General features: G+C 50.5%; 1 protein-coding gene across 4 annotated transcripts in view; it reads left to right on the forward strand.

The window, feature by feature from the left end:
* The window catches only part of osgn1 (oxidative stress induced growth inhibitor 1), a 38506-nt gene extending 20341 nt beyond the window's left edge, over positions 1-18165 (forward strand). For all 4 annotated transcript variants that reach the window (XM_068000137.1, XM_068000138.1, XM_068000136.1 and 1 more), the window contains one exon: positions 11688-18165. In XM_068000137.1, coding sequence (XP_067856238.1) covers positions 11688-12708 — 1021 coding nt within the window. In that variant the 3' untranslated portion in view covers positions 12709-18165. The remainder of the gene's footprint in view (positions 1-11687) is intronic.
* Positions 18166-20878: the final 2713 nt, after the last annotated feature.

Genomic DNA, 20878 nt, shown 5'->3' on the forward strand with positions numbered 1-20878 from the left:
TGACCCCCTCCCTGGCGTCGGGCCCCGTCGCTCGACGATTGACCCCCTCCCTGGCGTCGGGTCCCCTCGCTCGACGATTGACCCCCTCCCTGGCGTCGGGTCCCCTCGCTCGACGATTGACCCCCTCCCTGGCGTCGGGTCCCCTCGCTCGACGATTGACCCCCTCCCTGGCGTCGGGCCCCCTCGCTGCCCCTCTGATTATTCATGTGTGAGCCCAATGAGTATCTGCAGACTCTTTTCCCCCCACCAGGGTTCCGCAATCAAAACCTTTCTTGTCCTGTAGTTAATTGTGGCCAATCAGTACGTGTTTCTAAAAGGCAGGTCATGCTTGACCAACCTTCTAGAATCCTTTCAACAAATAGGAAAGGATATTTAAAGGGAACACTGTGGTTGTGGTTTCTCGGGATCTACAGAAAGTGTTTGGGTTCCACAGACGAGATTTAAGGCAAAGATAACGGGCCCATGGAATTGGGCCACTTGGGTACAGAGGGTTGGAGGGAAGAAAGCAAAGGGTCAGGAGAAGAGGAGGTTTCTTGGACTGGAGACGTGAGGTGAACGGTGTTTCACTGTGTTGCTGTTGCTATTACTGTATACAGAAATGATCATAGAATCATCCAATGGTTACAGCACAGAAGGAGGCCATTCGGCCCATCAAGTCCATGCTAGCTCTATGCAAGAGCAATCCAGCTAGTCCCACTCCCCCGCCCTATCCCCATAGCCCTGCAAATTTTTTCCCTTCAAGTACTTATCCAGTTCCCTTTTGAAGGCCATGATTGAATCTGCCTCCACCACCCCCTTGGGCAGTGCATTCCAGATCCTAACCACTCGCTATGTAAAAAAAGATTTTCCTCATGTCGCCTTTGGTTCTTTTGCCAATCACTTAAATCTATGTCCTCTGGTTCTTGACCCTTCCGCCAATGGGAACAGTTTTTCTCTATCTACTCTGTCTAGACCCCTCATGATTTTGAATACCTCTATCAAATCACCTCAACCTTCTCTGTTCTAAGGAGAACAACCCCAGCTTCTCCAGTCTATCCACATAACTAAAGTCCCTCATCCCTGGAATCATTCTAGTAAATCTTTTCTGCACCCTCTCTAAGGCCTTCACATCCTTCCTAAAGTGCGGTGCCCAGAACTGGGGACAATACTCCAGTTGTGGCCGAACCAGTGTTTTATAAAGGTTCATCATAACCTCCTTGTTTTTGTACTCTATGCCTCTATTTATAAAGCCCAGGATCCCATATGCTTTTTTAACCGCTTTCTCAACCTGCCCTGCCACCTTCAATGATTTGTGCACATATCCCCCCAGATCGCTCTGTTCCTGTACCCCTTTTAGAATTGTTGTGCTGTCTAGTTTATATTGCCTCTCCTCATTCTTCCTACCAAAATGTATCACTTCACACTTTTCTGTGTTAAATTTCATCTGCCCCGTGCCTGTCTATATCCTCTTGAAGTCTAACACTATCCTCCTCACTGTTCACTGCACTTCCAAGTTTTGTCATCTGCATTTTGAAATTGTGCCCTGTACACCCAAGTCCAAGTCATTTAATATATTTCAAGAAAAGTAGTGGTCCCAGCACTGACCCCTGGGGAACACCACTATACACCTCCCTCCAGTCCGAAAAACAACCGTTCACCACTACTCTCTGTTTCCTGTCACTTAGCCAATTTTGTATCCATGCTGCCACTGCCCCTTTTATTCCATGGGCTTCAACTTTGATGACAAGCCTATTATGTGTCACTTTATCAAACGCCTTTTGGAAGTCCATATACACCACATCAACTGCATACCTCTCTGTTACTTCATCAAAAAACTCTTATCAAGTTAGTGAAACATGATTTGTCTTTAACAAATCTGTGCTGACGTTCCTTTATTAATCCACACTTGTCCAAGTGACTGTTAATTTTGTCCTGGATTATTGTTTCTAAAAATTTCCCCACTATTGAGGTTAAACTGACTGGCCTGTAGTTGCTGGGTTTATCCTTACACCCTTTTTTGAACAAGGGTGTAACATTTGCAATTCTCCAGTCCTCTGGCACCATCCCCATATCTAAGGATGATTCGAAGATTATGGCCAGTACCTCCGCAATTTCACCGTTCCCTCAGCAACCTAGGATGCATCCCATCTGGACCAGGTGACTTATCTACTTTAAGTACAGCTGGCCTTTCAAATACCTCTATCAATTTTTAGCCCATTCGGTATCTCAACTATCTCCTCTTTTACTGAGACTCTGGTAGCATCTTCTTCCTTGGTAAAGACAGATGCAAAGTACTCATTTAGTACCTCGGCCCTGCTCACTGCCTCCACGTGTAGATCTCCTTTATGGTCCCCTAATTGGCCCCACCCCCTCCTCTTACTACCGTTTACTGTTTACATGCCTGTAGAAGACTTTTGGATTCCCTTTTATGTTGGCCACCAGTCTATTCTCATACTCTCTCTTTGCCCCTCTTATTTCCTTTTTCACTTCCCCTCTGAACTTTCTATATTCTGCCTGGTTCTCACTTGTGTTATCAACCTGACATCTGTCATATGCCCCTTTTTTCCACTTCATCTTACTCTCGATCTCTTTTGTCATCCAGGGAGCTCTGGTTTTAGTTGCCCTACCTTTCTCCTTCGTGGGAATGTACCTGGACTGTACCCGAAACATCTCCTCTTTAAAGGCCGCCCATTGTTCAATTACAGTTTTGCCTGCCAATCTTTGATTCCAATTTACCCGGGCCAGATCTGTTCTCAGCTCACTGAAATTGGCCCTCCTCCAATTGAGTATTTTTACTTTAGAGTGGTCCTTGTCCTTTTCCATAGCTAATCTAAAGCTTATGATACTATGATCGCTGTTCCCTAAATGTTCCCCCACTGACACTTGCTCCATTTGGCCCGCCTCATTCCCCAGAACCAGATCCAGCAATGCCTCCTTTCTCGTTGGGCTGAAAACGTACTGGTCAAGAAAGTTCTCCTGAACACATTTGAAAAATTCCTCCCTCTCCTTGCCCCTTACACTATTACTATCCCAGTCTATATTAGGATAATTGAAGTCCCCAGTTATCACTACTCTATAGTTTTTGCACCTCTCTGTAATTTCCCTGCAAATTTGCTCCTCTATATCCTTCCCATTAGTTGGTGGCCTATAGAATACACCCAGTGGTGTAATGGAACCTCTATTGTTTTTTAACTCTAACCCAGTAGATTCTGTCCTTGACCCTTCAGGACATCCTCTCTTTCCAGCACTGCAATATTCTCCTTAATCAATACTGCCAGCCCCCCTCCTTTCTTTCCTTCCCTATCTTTCCTGAATACCTTGTATCCAGGAATATTTAGTACCCAATCCTGCCCTATTTTTGTGCTTTTTTGAGCCAGGGGTCCTGCCCTCTGTGTGTGGGGGGGGGGGGGGGGGGGTCGGCTTTCTGTGTTGGGGGGGGGGGGGGTCCTGCCCTCTGTGTGTGGGGAGGGGGGGGGGGTCGGCCCTCTGTGTGGGGGGGGGGGTCGGCCCTCTGTGTGGGGGGGGGGGGGGTCGGCCCTCTGTGTGGGGGTGGGGGTCGGCCCTCTGTGTGGGGGGGGGGGGGTCGGCCCTCTGTGTGGGGGGGGGGGGGGGGTCGGCCCTCTGTGTGTGGGGGTGGGGGTCGGCCCTCTGTGTGGGGGGGGGGGGTCGGCCCTCTGTGTGGGGGGGGGGGGGGGGGGTCGGCCCTCTGTGTGGGGGGGGGGGGGTCGGCCCTCTGTGTGGGGTGGGGGGTCAGCCCTCTGTGTGGGGGGGTCTCCTGCCCTCGGGGAGGGGGGGGGGTCTCCTGCCCTCGGGGGGGGGGGGGGCCTACCCTCGGGGGGGGGGGGGGGGGGGTCCTGCCCTCGGGGAGGGGGGGGGGTCCTGCCCTGTTGTGTGTGTGGGGGGGGGGGGTCCTGCCCTCTGTGTGTGTGTGTGTGGGGGGGGGTGGGGTCCTGCCCTCGGTGTGTTGGGGGGGGTTCCTGCCCTCGGGGAGGGTGGGGTGGGGGGGGGGTCCTGCCTCTGTGTGCGTGGGGGGAGGTCCTGCCCTCTGTGTGCGTGGGGGGGAGGTCCTGCCCTCGGTGTGTGTGGGGGGGGGGGTCCTGCCCTCGGGGAGGGGGGGGGGTGGGGGGAGGTCCTGCCCTCTGTGTGCGTGGGGGGAGGTCCTGCCCTCTGTGTGCGTGGGGGGAGGTCCTGCCCTCGGTGTGTGTGGGGGGAGGTCCTGCCCTCGGTGTGTGTGGGGGGGGGGGTCCTGCCCTCTGTGTGCGTGGGGGGAGGTCCTGCCCTCTGTGTGTTGGGGGGGGGGTCCTGCCCTCGGTGTGTGTGGGGGGAGGTCCTGCCCTCGGTGTGTGTGGGGGGAGGTCCTGCCCTCTGTGTGCGTGGGGGGAGGTCCTGCCCTCTGTGTGTGTGGGGGGGGGGTCCTGCCCTCTGTGTGCGTGGGGGGAGGTCCTGCCCTCGGTGTGTGTGGGGGGGGGGTCCTGCCCTCGGTGTGTGTGGGGGGGGGGGGGGGGGGGTCCTGCCCTCCAGTAGTTGTGTGCGAGACCAAATGCTGCATCGAAGGACAAAGATCAGTCCCACCTGCTGGAGAAGAATAAACCTGAAGTTTGGGAGTTGGGGAAGGCAGTGGGATTTGAATGACTGATTGTTGTAATGACGAGTGCCGTGGATCGGGGCCCACTTCACACTGGGTTGAAATTGCCACAAGCTGATCCAGGTAGGACCTGAGCAGTCAGCAGAGAAATGGCCTTCGATCTAGTCAGTCTGGGCTGGATTCAAACCCGAATCCCGGGAGTGAAAGGACGGTTAATGACCACCTGGTCCCTCTGTTACCACCAGCACTTTCCTAAGGCCTGTTGCATGTCCTCCAGCTTTGACCCTTATGACCAGACCCAAAGTTAAACAAATGCCAGCCACGTGTTCTCACGCCATGGAGTGACCTTCCCTTTGCCATAACCCCTCAGCACCGTTCCCTTCACCTGGAGTTGTCCGGGCTGGTTGCCAGTCCAGGCTAAGCGAAGGCCTGCTTCGTGATTTAGTCGCACACGCTAAAAAATTGCATCCCCAATAAACTCTCCTTTTTGCAAAAAGTTAATATTCAGGGATGTGGGTACGGAGGACAACTTCCCAACAAGTTGCCTTTTTATAAACTGATCTGTTGTAAATGCATCTCTATAAAGATAGTGGATTTGACCTTTCCTTGTGTCTGAAAGTGTCCTAGGCCCAACCATCTTCAGCTGCTTCATCAATGACCTTCCCTCCATCATAAGGTCAGAAATGGGGATGTTCACTGATGATTGCACAGTGTTCAGTCCCATTTGCAACCCCTCAGACAATGAAGCAGTCCGAGCCCGCATGCAGCAAGACCTGGACAACATCCAGGCATGGGCTGATAAGTGGCAAGTAACATTCGCGCCAGACAATGACCATCTCCAACAAGAGAGAGTCTAACCACCTCCCCTTGACATTCAACGGCATTACCATCGCCGAATCCCCCACCATCAACATCCTGGGGGTCACCATTGACCAGAAACTTAACTGGACCAGCCATATAAATACTGTGGCTACAAGAGCAGGTCAGAGGCTGGGTATTCTGCGGCGAGTGACTCGCCTCCTGACTCCTCAAAGCCTTTCCATCTACAAGGCATGTTGCATGCGGGCTCGGACTGCTTCATTATCTGAGGGGTTGCGAATGGAACTGAACACTGTGCAATCATCAGCGAACATCCCCATTTCTGACCTTATGATGGAGGGAAGGTCATTGATGAAGCAGCTGAAGATGGTTGGGCCTCGGACACTTTTATTCACAAGAAAGTGCAATGGAATACTCTCCACTTGCCTGGATGAGTGCAGCTCCAACAACACTCAAGAAGCTCAACACCATCCAGGACAAAGCAGCCCGCTTGATTGGCACCCCATCCACCACCCTAAACATTCACTCCCTTCACCACCGGCGCACTGTGGCTGCAGTGTGTACCATCCACAGGATGCACTGCAGCAACTCGCCAAGGCTTCAACAGCACCTCCCAAACCTGCGACCTCTACCACCTAGAAGGACAAGGGCAGCAGGTACATGGGAACAACACCACCTGCACGTTCCCCTCCAAGTCACACACCACCCCGACTTGGAAATATATCGCCGTTCCTTCATCGTCGCTGGGTCAAAATCCTGGAACTCCCTTCCTAACAGCACTGTGGGAGAACTTTCACCACACGGACTGCAGCGGTTCAAGAAGGCGGCTCACCACCACCTTCTCAAGGGCAATTAGGGATGGGCAATAAATGCCGGCCTCGCCAGCGATGCCCACATCCCAAGAATGAATTTTTAAAAATGGCTGGACCTGCAATTCTACCACAGGAGAGAGAGAGAGAGACAATGTGTGAGAGCGTGTGACCATGTGTGTCACTGACTTAGATCAGTTCTTGCCTTCTGAGTCAGAAGGTTGAGTTCAAGTCTCACTCCAGGACATCACCACATAATCCAGGCCCACATTCCACTGCAGTACTGAGGGAGCGCCGCGCTGTCGGAGGGTCAGTACTGAGGGAGCGCCGCGCTGTCGGAGGGTCGGGACTGAGGGAGCGCCGCGCTGTCGGAGGGTCGGGACTGAGGGAGCGCCGCGCTGTCGGAGGGTCGGTACTGAGGGAGCGCCGCGCTGTCGGAGGGTCGGTACTGAGGGAGCGCCGCGCTGTCAGAGGGGCCGTCTTTCATAAGAACATAAGAAATAGGAGCAGGAGTAGGCCAATCGGCCCCTCGAGCCTGCTCCGCCATTCAATAAGATCATGGCTGATCTGATCCTAACCTCAAATCTAAATTCATGTCCAATTTCCTGCCCGCTCCCCGTAACCCCTAATTCCCTTTACTTCTAGGAAACTGTCTATTTCTGTTTTAAATTTATTTAATGATGTAGCTTCCACAGCTTCCTGGGGCAGCAAATTCCACAGACCTACTACCCTCTGAGTGAAGAAGTTTCTCCTCATCTCAGTTTTGAAAGAGCAGCCCCTTATTCTAAGATTATGCCCCCTAGTTCTAGTTTCACCCATCCTTGGGAACATCCCTACCGCATCCACCTGATCAAGCCCCTTCACAATCTTATATGTTTCAATAAGATCGCCTCTCATTCTTCTGAACTCCAATGAGTAGAGTCCCAATCAACTCAACCTCTCCTCATATGTCCGCCCCCTCATCCCCGGGATTAACCGAGTGAACCTTCTTTGTACTGCCTCGAGAGCAAGTATGTCTTTTCTTAAGTATGGACACCAAAACTGTATGCAGTATTCCAGGTGCGGTCTCACCAATACCTTATATAACTGCAGCAATACCTCCCTGTTTTTATATTCTATCCCCCTAGCAATAAAAGCCAACATTCCGTTGGCCTTCTTGATCACCTGCTGCACCTGCATACTAACTTTTTGATTTTCTTGCACTAGGACCCCCAGATCCCTTTGTACTGCAGTACTTTCCAGTTTCTCGCCATTGAGATAATAACTTGCTCTCTGATTTTTCCTGCCAAAGTGCATAACCTTACATTTTCCAATATTGTATTGCATCTGCCAAATCTCCACCCACTGACCCAGCCTGTCTATATCCCCTTGTAGGTTTTTTATGTCCTCCTCACTCTCTACTTTCCCTCCCATCTTTGTATCATCTGCAAACTTTGATATGTTACACTTGGTCCCCTCCTCCAAATCGTTAATATAGATTGCAAAGAGTTGGGGACCCAGCACCGACCCCTGCGGAACACCACTGGCTACAGGTTGCCAGTCCGAGAATGAACCATCTATCCCAACTCTCTGCTTCCTGTTAGATAACCAATCCTCCACCCGTGCCAGAATATTATCCCCAATCCAGTGATTCTTTATCTTGAGCAATAATCTTTTATGTGGCACCTTGTCGAATGCCTTCTGGAAGTCTAAATACACTACGTCCACTGGTTCCCCTTTATCCACCCTGTACGTTATGTCCTCAAAGAACTCAAGCAAATTTGTCAGACATGACTTCCCCTTCGTAAAGCCATGCTGACTTTGTCCTATTAAATTATGTTTATCCAAATGTTCTGCTACTGTCTCCTTAATAATACACTCCAAAATTTTACCCACCACAGATGTTAGGCTAACTGGTCTATAATTTCCAGCCTTCTGCCTACTACCCTTTTTAAATAAGGGTGTTACATTAGCAGTTTTCCAATCTGCCGGGACCTTTGCCGAGTCCAGAGAATTTTGGAAAATTATTACCAATGCATCCACAATCCCTACTGCCACTTCCCTCAAGATCCTAGGATGTAAGCCATCAGGTCCTGGGGATTTATCCGCCTTGAGTCCCATTAATTTATTGAGTACCAATTCCTTAGTGATTTTAATCGTATTTAGCTCCTCCCCACCTAGAGCCCCCTGTTTGTCCAGTGTTGGGATATTCTTAGTGTCCTCTACCGTAAAGACTGAAACAAAATATTTGTTCAGCATTTTTGCCATCTCCATGTTTCCCACCATTAATTTCCCGGTCTCATCCTCTAAGGGACCTACGTTTGCCTTAGCCACCCTTTTTCTTTTTATATAACGATAGAAACTCTTGCTATCTGTTTTTATATTTTTTGCTAATTTATTTTCATAATCTATCTTCCCTTTCTTAATCAATCCTTTAGTTACTTTTTGCTGTCTTTTGAAGACTTCCCAATCTTCTATCCTCCCACTAAGTTTGGCTACCATATATGTCCTTGTTTTTAGTCGGATACTATCCTTAATTTCTTCACTTAGCCACGGATGGCTGTCATTTCTTTTACACCCTTTTTTCCTCAGTGGAATATATTTTTTTTGAAAGTTGTAAAATAACTCCTTAAATGAACACCACTGTTCATGTACCGTCTTACCCTTTAATCTATTTTCCCAGTCCACTTGAATCAATTCCGCTCTCATACCATCATAGTCTCTTTTATTCAAGCTCAGTACGCTTGTTTGAGAACCAACCTTCTCACCCTCTAATTGGATATGGAATGTAACCATGTTATGGTCACTCATTCCAAGGGGATCCTTAACTAGGACATTATTAATTAATCCTGGCTCATTACACAGGACCAGGTCCAAGGTTGCTTGCCCCCTTGTAGGATCAGTTACATACTGCTCAAGAAATCCATCCCTAATACACTCAATAAACTCTTCCTCAAGGCTGCCCTGCCCAATTTGATTTGTCCAGTTAATATGATAGTTAAAATCCCCCATAATTATAGCTGTTCCCTTATTACATGCCCCGACTATTTCCTGATTAATACTTCTTCCAGCAGAGTTGCAACTATTAGGAGGCCTATATACTACGCCCACTAGTGTTTTTTTCCCCTTATTATTCCTTATCTCTACCCAAACTGTTTCATTATCCTGATCCTTTGTCCCAATATCATTTCTCTGTATTACAGTGACTCCTTCCTTTATTAACATAGCCACTCCACCTCCCCTTCCTTCCTGCCTGTCCTTCCTGATTGTTAAATACCCTGGCATATTTAATTCCCAGTCGTTGTCACCCTGCAGCCATGTTTCTGTAATGGCCACAAGATCATACCCATACGTCATTATTTGTGCCGTTAACTCGTCCATTTTGTTCCGAATGCTACGTGCATTCAGATAAAGAACTTTCAAATCTGTTTTGTGACACTTAGTTCCTGCTTTTTCCTTTTTTAACACTTTACCTTTTACTCCACACCTTCTGTCCCTTCCTGACACGCTTTCCTCTGTCTCCCTGCTCAGGTTCCCAACCCCCTGCCACAGCTTTGATGCTGGGTTAATCGCCTTACACCTACGCTTTTCCCTTTCACTTGTTCTTGAACAACTGTTTATACTATTTGTTTTGTAGATTTCCCCTGGGTCTTCCCCTCTCTTGCTGCTCTCAACTTTATTCCCTTCTGACTCCCCGCTCAGGTTCCCATCCCCCTGCCACTCTAGTTTAAACCTTCCCCAACAGCACTAACAAACACCCCCGCGAGGACATTGGTCCCGGTCCTGCTCGGGTGTAACCCGTCACACTTGTACAGGTCCCACCTTCCCCAGAACCGGTCCCAATGTCCCGGGAATCTAATTCCCTCCCTCCTACACCATCCCTGCGGCCACGCATTCATCCTGTCTATTCTCCTGTTCCTATACTCACTCGCACGTGACACTGGTAGTAATCCTGAGATCACTACCTTTGAAGTCCTGCTTTTTAATTTATCTCCTAACTCCTTAAATTCACCTTGCAGGACCCCATCCCTTTTTTTACCTATGTCGTTGGTACCAATATGGACCACGACTACTGGCTGTTCACCCTCCCCCTCCAGAATGCCCTGCAGCCGCTCCGTGACATCCTTGACCCTCGCACCAGGGAGGCAACATACCATCCTGGAGTCACATTTGCGGCCGCAGAAACGCCTATCTGTTCCCCTTGCAATTGAATCCCCTATCACTATAGCCCTGCCACTTCTTCCTCCCCTCCTGTGCAGCAGAGCCACCCGTGGTGCCCCGAACCTGGCTCTTGCTGCTTTCCCCTGATAAGCCATCTCCCCCAACAGTATCCAAAGCAGAATATCTGTTTGAGAGGGAGATGGCCCCAGGGGACTCCTGCTCTACCTGCCTAGTCCTTTTACTCTGCCTGGCGGTCACCCATTTCCTTTCTGCCTGCGTATTCTTTACCTGCGGTGTGACCACCTCACTGAACGTGCTATCCACGATAATCTCAGCATCACGGATGCTCCACAGTGAATCCACCCGCAGCTCCAGCTCCGAAATGCGGTTAGCCAGTAGCTGCAGCTGGACACACTTCCTGCACACATGGTCGCCAGGGACACTGGTAGTGTCCATGACTTCCCACATAGTGCAGGAGGAGCATATCATGGGTGTGAGCTGTGCTGCCATGACTTGCCTTAGACTCTCAGACTCTCCTCCCGCTCTAGGTCTCCCCTTTTATACTCTGCTCACCTCTCGGACTCTCCTGCCTCACCCGTGACGTCGCACAGTAGTTGTCTCTTGTTGCAGGTCTGCTGCTGCTTTTATTCCCCAATCTCAGTCTTCTACTCTCAGGTACACTGCCGCTCTGTGGAAAAAGTTCGTAAAAGCAAGGCAAAGCAGCACCTCCTTCCCCCACTTCACCGAACTCCCACACGTACCAAACTCTCAGCAGCTCACACCGTGCTGTTCGCACTGACAGGCCCCTGTATTTCTACAGTTTGTGACTCCGATGAGTCAGGCCTGCCCCACCTTCAAGTACCAGTTTAATCTCGCTAACCAATTAACTTGCTACAGCAGCTCTCTCTGCTGAAGCCTGACAGAAACTTAAAAATTTAAATTTTAAAATTGAACTTCAACAGTTGAAAGCAATATGCACTAGATTTAAAGAGATTAACCCTTAAACTCCCACACGTACCAAACTCTCAGCAGCTCACACTGTGTTGTCCGCACACCGTGCTGTTCGCACTGACAGGCCCCTGTTTCAATTGAGATGTTAAACTGTTTCTGGGGTTTGGAATGATTGTGATCCTGTGGTGCTATTTGAAGAAATGTGGAGTGTTCAACATCTACCTGAAGATCAGATTGATTCATGTCATTGTTTGTGGTGTCTGCCTGTCGTATATCACCAGTGGTTCCACTTGTGAAACATTCAGAGCTGTTTGTGAGCGATGTGATAAAATACTGTAAATGCAAGGAAATTTTTAAAATTTATGGTTTCTATCTTTCCCTCTTTGTTTCTCCCCCCTCCCCAGGAATCTAAGGAATGATCGAGTGATCTCGGCTGAGGTGGCCGCCTATTACCAGCACTTTGTCAATAAGATGGGCCTTGAGAAGAACTTTGTCTCCAACAGCTGCGTCACGTCTCTGCGTCGCATCAGTTGGGTCGCAGACTGTGAGGGGGGAAATGAGGTGACGGTGAATCAGGAGAGCGGAGAGAAGGAAAGGAGTGAGGGGGCATCTCGCTGCTTGTGGGAGGTGAAAGGTTACCAGACAGGGCAGGACGGTGAGCAGGCGCCCTTTCTGATCTGTGCGGAGAACGTGGTGCTGGCGACTGGGACGCAAGACGAGCCCTCGCACCTGGGGGTGGAGGGCGAGGACTTGCCGTACGTCTGTCACAGCATTTCTGAATTTGAGGCGGCGATTGTGCGAGGCCGGGTCAGTGAAAGCTCGGAGCCAGTGCTGATTGTTGGTGCTGGGCTGACTGCAGCAGACGCTGTGCTCTGCGCCCATCACTGCAGTGTCCCCGTCCTTCACGTCTTCCGTCGATCCGTGTCTGACCCTGGCCTGATATTTAACCAACTTCCTAAAGTGCTTTACCCCGAGTACCACAAAGTCCACCAGATGATGAGCCAGCAGGTTGTGGGCGGTGAAGCTGCCTCTTACCGCGGTTACACCAGTTTCCCCAGGCACCAGGTCACCAGCTTCAAACCGGACAAGAAGTGCCTTTTGGAAAGTGCGGACAAGAGTCGCACAGTGGTCAATATCTCCATGGCGCTGGTGTTGATCGGAGCCAATCCGAGGCTCTCTTTCCTTCGGGACAATGGGACCTATCTGGGGCTGAACCCCAAGCAGCCCATCTCATGTCGCTATAACCCCTTGCAGGTCAACCCTTACACCTACGAGCTGGTCCAGGAACCAAACCTTTTCGCCATGGGCCCCCTGGTGGGCGATAACTTTGTGCGGTTTGTGAAAGGAGGGGCTCTGGGCATCACCAGTTGTCTAGTGAAACGTCGCCAGGAGCAACGGCAACGGCAACAGCCCCCAGCAAAGTGAGGGAGGAGAGGTCTGGAGCTACTGTGGGTTTGATAAAAGGAGGAGGCATATCCTGTGTCTCAACATCTCACTCCCCTGCAGAGTGATCGCTGCTTACTGTACAAGGGGTGGCCGCATGTTCTCTATAAGGTCCTCCTGTGGATCCCATCGATAGGGAATTCTGCTCTCCAATATCCCAGAAATCGAGATTGTGGTTTACCTGATCTGCTGGACAATCTTTGGTTCATGCGAAGGGACTTCTCTGCCTGTAATTTAGAATTTCTTGAATTAACGGAGGAGGGTGGGATGGGCAGGAGGGAGTGGTGGAGAGAGCTGGGGTTCTGGATCAGGAGCCCTGTCGCCAGAGGAAAGGATGTTGAGTCTTTACTCGGGCCCGGGTACAGAGAGAGCCGCTGTTCCGGTCTGTTGACTCAGTCTGGTAAAAACTACTAATGACTCTGAATGAGGGGACAAGAAAGCGGGAGCCGGTGATCTCACCGGGCCGCCCCCCCGCCCCCGCCGGTGATCTCACCGGGCCGCGCCCCCCCCACCGGTGATCTCACCGGGCCGCCTCCCCCCCCCGCCGGTGATCTCACCGGGCCGCCCCCCCCCCCCGCCGGTGATCTCACCGGGCCGCCCCCCCCCCCCCGCCGGTGATCTCACCGGGCCGCCCCCCCCCCGCCGGTGATCTCACCGGGCCGCCCCCCCCCCCCCCGCCGGTGATCTCACCGGGCCGCCCCCCCCCCCCCCGCCGGTGATCTCACCGGGCCGCCCCCCCCCCCCCCCCGCCGGTGATCTCACCGGGCCGCCTCCCCCCCCCACCGGTGATCTCACTGGGCCGCGCCCCCCCCCCCACCGGTGATCTCACCGGGCCGCGCCCCCCCCCCCCGCCGGTGATCTCACCGGGCCGCGCCCCCCCCCCCCCGCCGGTGATCTCACCGGGCCGCGCCCCCCCCCCCCCCCGCCGGTGATCTCACCGGGCCGCGCCCCCGTGGTTGAAAGCGGAACGAAACTCTACTCCAGTTACTGTCTCACAATCTGAACAAGACCTGCGTCTGAAGCAACGAAACGGGAGAGAATTCACTCTGCAGCCTAGAGAAATGATCCAGCCCTCGCCGTGCGGGAGGGAGGAGAGAGAAAGGTGAAATGTGAAACCTGAATTTGATCTGGGTCCTCGGGGAAGGTCACCTGTGAAATGGACTTGATAAAGTTTCTATCGTGTAAGAATTGATGTGAGAAATCGAGGTGTTTTTCAATGTTCGAGGCTGTGGTCACTGAGAGGAGAAGTTTGTTGTTTCTGTGAGATGTTTCTCCCTCCCTCTCTCCCCCGCTGACGTTGAATGTGTTGACTGAGTTCACTGGAGTTGTGTCCGAGTCTGGACACAGACTCTGAATTGGTGATTTGACACACCTCTCAGCACCGTCTGATTTATTGGGCTGGATCTTGCTGGCGAGGGGCATCTCGTGGGGCATCTCGTGGGTCACCCCGTGAGTTACACTTTCCCTCACCCTTCAGTTCAATAATGTTTTGCCCAGTGACTCGCTGGAAGTGCGAGCTGACAACAGTGTGGTGAGAGTACGGGGCATTTGGGACCTTAGTGAGTGACGGGACCAACAAGATTTAAGGATTGAGAAAGAAACAGAGGAGCAATGGAGAAGGAGGTATAAAAAGAGAAATAGAGAGAGGGAAAAAGAGACAAAGGAAAAGTAAGAATTAAAATTTTAAAATGTTTAAATCTCTAAGAAGAATTTAGTACATGGAGTGAGACCGAGCAGTTTAAATCGTTCCCTTTCTGGGCTGGACAGATTGATTGGCATTGCATTAACAATTATCACGTTAAAAAGGTAAGTACACTGTTAATTATGAGGCTTAAGTTTTTGTGGCGAGTTTAATGGGCAATTAATGTACAAATCCAGCACGTTCTTACAAATGACAGGGAGGTTGAGGGCGAGATGCAGTTTGAATGAAGCAAACGGAGGAACAGTGAAAATTGAGCAGCAACTTCTGGAGATTTTCAGCTCATGGCGTTTCTCAATCCCCTGAACTTGCCGACTGATTTGCGCATTAATAACGATCTACACCAGAAACACGTTATATTTCCAGCAAGATCCAGCCAGTTGTGTTTTTACTGTGGCTTCACCTCCTGGATCAGAACAACCAGCTGCAGATTCAGTGATCAGCCCCCCAACCCAGGATTGGGTTCCTGGTGATGTTCCTTAAATATGGAGAGGTGTGTGTGAGGGTGTGTTCTGTGCCTGGGGCGTATTGGGAGGTGTCAGTGTGTGTGATGGGGGGGTGGGGATTGTCTGGCAGGGTGATGAGGGGGGTTGCTGATCGTGGGGTTGATTCTGGGGGGCCTGATGTGGTTTGTTTTGTGACTGGTTCTGTTTGTGATGCGCTTTTCCCCACTCAGTTTGTGTGAATCTGGTTTGTGGAAATATCCTGAGGTTTAATTTAATGATTGTAAAAATAGATCATTGTACGAAGCTCATTATTGATCCAAATAAACCACTGGCCTGAAAATTTACAACTGTATCGCAAGCACCTCCTCCAGTTAATCTCCTGGTCGATCTTCCTCCAGCTGCCTGCCTCTTGACCCCTTCCCCGCCCTCTCGACCTCTCACTCCCCAGTAACGCTGACTCCAGTGGGGCTCTGCCCGTTCTCAGGTTTGCTGTAACTCACTGAATGGGATTGAGTCCTGAAGTCTGGGGACGTTAAACAGAAGCCGATCCAGAGGACAAAATTCTCCCAGACTCGAAGGTCTGGTTTGTTTTATTTTTCCTTTAATCGTTTGTCAAAAATGTTGGTATTTCCCAACAGGAATTCTCTGCAAGTTAGAAATTGCGTTCGACATTGAGGCTCGAATTCATCAGTTTTATATATTTTATATATTCCGTTGAAACAGGCCGGGTCCAATATCCGAGGTGTAGCCGTGTTTCTCGTTAACCTGTTCTCCCATTCACGTGTTCAGTCCATCCCACTGTCTGCAATTTACTCTGACAGTCTCGAACATTACTCAAAGATCCTTAATCCACAGGTAGATTACCTGCGATCACAGGACAGGACGAGGCCATTCAGCCCCTTGAGCCTGTTCCACCATTCAGATATTGGCTGATCTGCATCTTAACTCTACCTGCCTTGGATCCGTAACCCTTAATACCCTTTGCCTAACAAAAATGTCGCCCCCTCATAGCACAGTTTAAAATCCATCCCTTTCTGTAGGACAGAATCCGACCTCAGTCCCAGGATAGTGAGATTCACTTTACTTGTCCAGTTTGTGTTCAGTCCAGCTGTTCAAGTTTAACCAGGTGTGTAAGGGCGAAATCTGGGAAGTTCCAATTATCCCCGGACGAGGAGTGAGGGGCCACTCCATGGTGAGGGTTCGGTCGTACCAAACAGCAGCAAGTGGATGTGAGAGTCGATCCTGAGATCTTTGATCTTCCCGTTCCATCCACCGACACTCCTGCCCTCCATTTCCACCCTATCGTTTCGGATTTCCGGCATTCCTGATTCTTGGTCCATTGGTCTGTTTTCCTGATGAATTGCCCATTAATTACAGAAATGATGTGCAGATGCCGGTGATGGACTGGGGTGGACAAATGTAAGGAATCTTACAACACCAGGTTATAGTCCAACAGTTTTATTTGAAAATCACAAGCTTTCGGAGATTATCTCCTTCGTCACTCATCTGACGAAGGAGGAAAGCTCTGAAAGCTTGTGATTTTCAAATAAAACTGTTGGACTATAACCTGGTGTTGTAAGATTCCTTCATTAATTACAGAAAGACATTGGCACCTGCCAGTGATGGGAGTAGACGGAGCTCACAGCTCTCCTCACAATGTGACGTTACTTCCCCCAATTCTACCTCCAGGCCAATTTGATAATTTACGTCTGTCAGTCTTCCCTCTCTCCCTGTCTCTATATCCCCCTCTCTCTGTCTGTCTCTATATCCCCCCTCTCTCTCTCTGTCTGTCTCTATATCCCCCCTCTCTCTGTCTGTCTCTATATCCCCCCTCTCTCTCTCTGTCTGTCTCTATATCCCCCCTCTCTCTGTCTGCCTGTCTCTATATCCCCCCTCTCTCTGTCTGTCTCTATATCCCCCCTCTCTCTGTCTGTCTCTATATTCCCCCCTCTCTCTGTCTGTCTCTATATTCCCCCCTCTGTCTGTCTCTATATCCCCCCTCTCTCTGTCTGTCTCTATATCCCCTCTCTCTCTGTCTGTCTCTATATCCCCCCTCTCTCTGTCTGTCTCTATATCCCCCCTCTCTCTGTCTGTCTCTATATCCCCCCTCTCTCTGTCTGTCTCTATATCCCCCCTCTCTCTGTCTGCCTGTCTCTATATCCCCCCTCTCTCTGTCTGTCTGTCTCTATATCCCCCCTCTCTCTGTCTGTCTGTCTCTATATCCCCCCTCTCTCTGTCTGTCTGTCTCTATATCCCCCCTCTCTCTGTCTGTCTGTCTCTATATCCCCCCTCTCTCTGTCTGTCTGTCTCTATATCCCCCCTCTCTCTGTCTGTCTGTCTCTATATCCCCCCTCTCTCTGTCTGTCTGTCTCTATATCCCCCCTCTCTCTGTCTGTCTGTCTCTATATCCCCCCTCTCTCTGTCTGTCTGTCTCTATATCCCCCCCTCTCTCTGTCTCTCTGTCTGTCTCTATATCCCCCCTCTCTCTGTCTGTCTCTATATCCCCCCTCTCTCTCTCTGTCTGTCTCTATATCCCCCCTCTCTCTCTCTGTCTGTCTCTATATCCCCCCCTCTCTCTGTCTCTCTGTCTGTCTCTATATCCCCCCTCTCTCTCTCTGTCTGTCTCTATATCCCCCCTCTCTCTCTCTGTCTGTCTCTATATCCCCCCTCTCTCTCTCTGTCTGTCTCTATATCCCCCCTCTCTCTCTCTGTCTGTCTCTATATCCCCCCCTCTCTCTGTCTCTCTGTCTGTCTCTATATCCCCCCTCTCTCTCTCTGTCTGTCTCTATATCCCCCCCTCTCTCTGTCTCTCTGTCTGTCTCTATATCCCCCCTCTCTCTCTCTGTCTGTCTCTATATCCCCCCTCTCTCTGTCTCTCTGTCTGTCTCTATATCCCCCCCTCTCTCTGTCTCTCTGTCTGTCTCTATATCCCCCCTCTCTCTGTCTGTCTCGCTCACTCTCACTGACTCGCTCTTTCCCCCCTCCCCCCCCACCCCGACTGTGCCTGCCTGGCGTGCGCCCTCTCCCCTCTCCCCCCCACCCCCCCCTCCCCTCCCCCTCTCTTCCCCCCGCCCCCCCCCCGACTCTAGGCCTGAAGTATTGGATGTGACCGTTTAGCTATCATGGATTCCCACCTGTAGATTCACTGTTCACATCTCCTGTCCTCCAGTGTTTTTCAGCTTGTGGGTTCTCAGCTCTGTTGTAATTACTTTCTGCAGAGGGTCACCTCACGTTTATTCTGTGCCAGTTACTGTCAAAAAGATAAATGTTGAAATAAAGGAATTTGAGATTGAAGAGGGAGTCTCTCCGATTCATTGTGTCGGGTGCTGCAGGGAGCAGACCACTCGGGAACTCCAGGCCGAGTCCGCGTGTACTGCTGGCAGGAATCAGGAGGAAACGCTGCAGTCAAATTGCGCACAGCAAGATCCCACAAACAGTAATGGGATAATGGCCAGATTATCACTTTTTAGTGATGTTGGTTGAGGGATAAATATTGGCCCCAGGACACCGGGGAGAACTCCCCTGCGCTTCTTCCAGTAGGGACCTTGGGATCTTTTATGTCCACCTGAGAAAGCAGATGGGCCCTTGGTTCAACATCTCATCCAACAGAAGGCTCCATAAGAGATAGGAGCAGGAGTGGGCCATTCGGCCCCTCGAGCCTGCTCCGCCATTTAATGAAATCATGGCTGATCTGATTTTTACCTCAACTCCACTTTCCTGCCCTTTCCCCATATCCTTTGACTCCCTTGCTGATCAAAAATTTTTCCGACTCAGCCTCCACAACTTTTTGGGGTAAAGAATTCCAAAGATTCACGACCCTCTGGGCAGAAGAAATTCCTCCTCTTTTCCGTCTTAAACGGGGTGACCCCTTATTCTGAGACCATGCCCCCTAGTTTTAGATTCCCCCGTGAGGGGTAACATCCTCTCAGCATCGACCCTATCGAGTCCCCTCAGAATCTTGTATGTTTCAATAAGATCTCCTCTCATTCTTCTAAACTCCAATGAGTATAGACCCAACCTGTTCAATCTTTCCTCATAAGACAACCCTTCCATACCCGGAATCAACCTAGTGAACCTTCTCTGAACTGCCTCCAATGCAAGTATGTCCTTCCTTAAATAAGGGCACCAGAACTGTACGCAGTACTCCAGGTGTGGTCTCACCAGCACCCTGTACAGTTGTAGCATGACTTCCCTGCTTTTATACTCCATCCCCCTAGAAATAAAGGCCAATATTCCGTTTGCCTTCCGGATTATCTGCCACACAGATATGTTGACTTTTTGTATTTCATGTACGAGGACACCCAGATCCCTCTGTACCGCAGCATTTTGTAGTATTTCTCCATTCAAATAATATTTTGCTTTTTTATTTTTCCTCCCAAAGTGGATGACTTCACATTTTCCCACATTATATTCCATCTGCCAGATTTTTGCCCATTCACTTAACCTGTCAATATCCCTTTGCAGACACTTTGTGTCCTCATCACAACTTGCTTTTCCACCTATCTTTGTATCATCAGCAAATTTGGCCACAAGACACTCTGTTCCTTCATCCAAGTCATTGATATATATTGTAAATAGTTGAGGCCCCAGCACTGAGCCCTGCGGCACCCCACTAGTTACAGATTGCCATTTTGAAAATGACCCTTTTATCCCGACTCTTTGTTTTCTGTTAGTTAGCCAATCCTCTATCCATGCCAGTATATTACCCCCAACACCATGAGCTCTTATCTTGTGCAGTAATCTTTTATGTGGCACCTTATCAAATGCCTTTTGGAAATCCAAATATACTGCATCCATTGGTTCCCCTTTATCCACCCTGCCCATTACTTCCTCAAAGAACTCTAATAAATTTGTCAGACACGATTTCCCCTTCATAAAACCATGTTGACTCTCCTTGATTGTATTATGAGTCTCCAAATGTCCTGCTACTACTTCCTTAATAAGTGAGCGACAGTGTGGCGCTCCCTCAGTACTGACCCTCCGACTGTGCAGCGCTCCCTCAGTACTGACCCTCCGACAGTGCAGCCCTCCCTCAGTACTGACCCTCCGACAGTGCGGCGCTCCCTCAGTACTGACCCTCCGACTGTGCAGCGCTTCCTCAGTACTGACCCTCCGACAGTGCGGCGCTCCCTCAGTACTGACCCTCCGACAGTGCGGCGCTCCCTCAGTACTGACCCTCCGACTGTGTGGCGCTCCCTCAGTACTGACCCTCCGACAGTGCGGCGCTCCCTCAGTACTGACCCTCCGACTGTGCGGCGCTCCCTCAGTACTGACCCTCCGACAGTGCGGCGCTCCCTCAGTACTGACCCTCCGACGGTGCGGCGCTCCCTCAGTACTGACCCTCCGACTGTGCAGCGCTTCCTCAGTACTGACCCTCCGACTGTGCAGCGCTCCCCCAGTACCGCACCGGAGTGTCAGTCTGGATTTTGTGCTGAAGTCTCTGGAGAGTGGCCTCAAACGCAGGACCTTCTGACTCCAAGGCGAGAGTGGCACTCACTGAGCCACGGCCAACACTGATAGCAGCTGATATTAATTTGGGGGAGGCGACTGCTTCCATCAAATGAGACCGCGCGTCCTGCCCGCTGTATTGGGAGCTTAGTAGGCCGGTTCGCACCAGAGAAACTGCTGAATTTCTAGGCCAGTAACTGGTGATTTATTTCAATGCCGTTTGTCGGACTGTAAAAACATTTGATGGACATCGAAATTAATTAATTGTAAAGAGGCAGGTTGAATAGTGTTTGCGATTGGCCAAATTGATGTCAATGTTTATTTATATTGTATTATTTTTTATATTTAAAGCCAACAACATATGGAATATGTTCAAATTTGGGCTTCTTAGAAAATCAATAATAAAAATTACAAGAAGCCTGTGGACAGGAGGCCGTTTATTGCCCAGAAATTTCTGCCTTGCCTGCAGTGCCGACTATCAACCAGCAGAGGGCAGCGCTGGCCTGTGGAGGACGAATCCCAGCCTCGAAATTCTGCTCACTGTCGCCGGTATAACTCC

This window comes from Heptranchias perlo, chromosome 19, assembly GCF_035084215.1.
Source record: "Heptranchias perlo isolate sHepPer1 chromosome 19, sHepPer1.hap1, whole genome shotgun sequence".
Taxonomy (NCBI): domain Eukaryota; kingdom Metazoa; phylum Chordata; class Chondrichthyes; order Hexanchiformes; family Hexanchidae; genus Heptranchias; species Heptranchias perlo.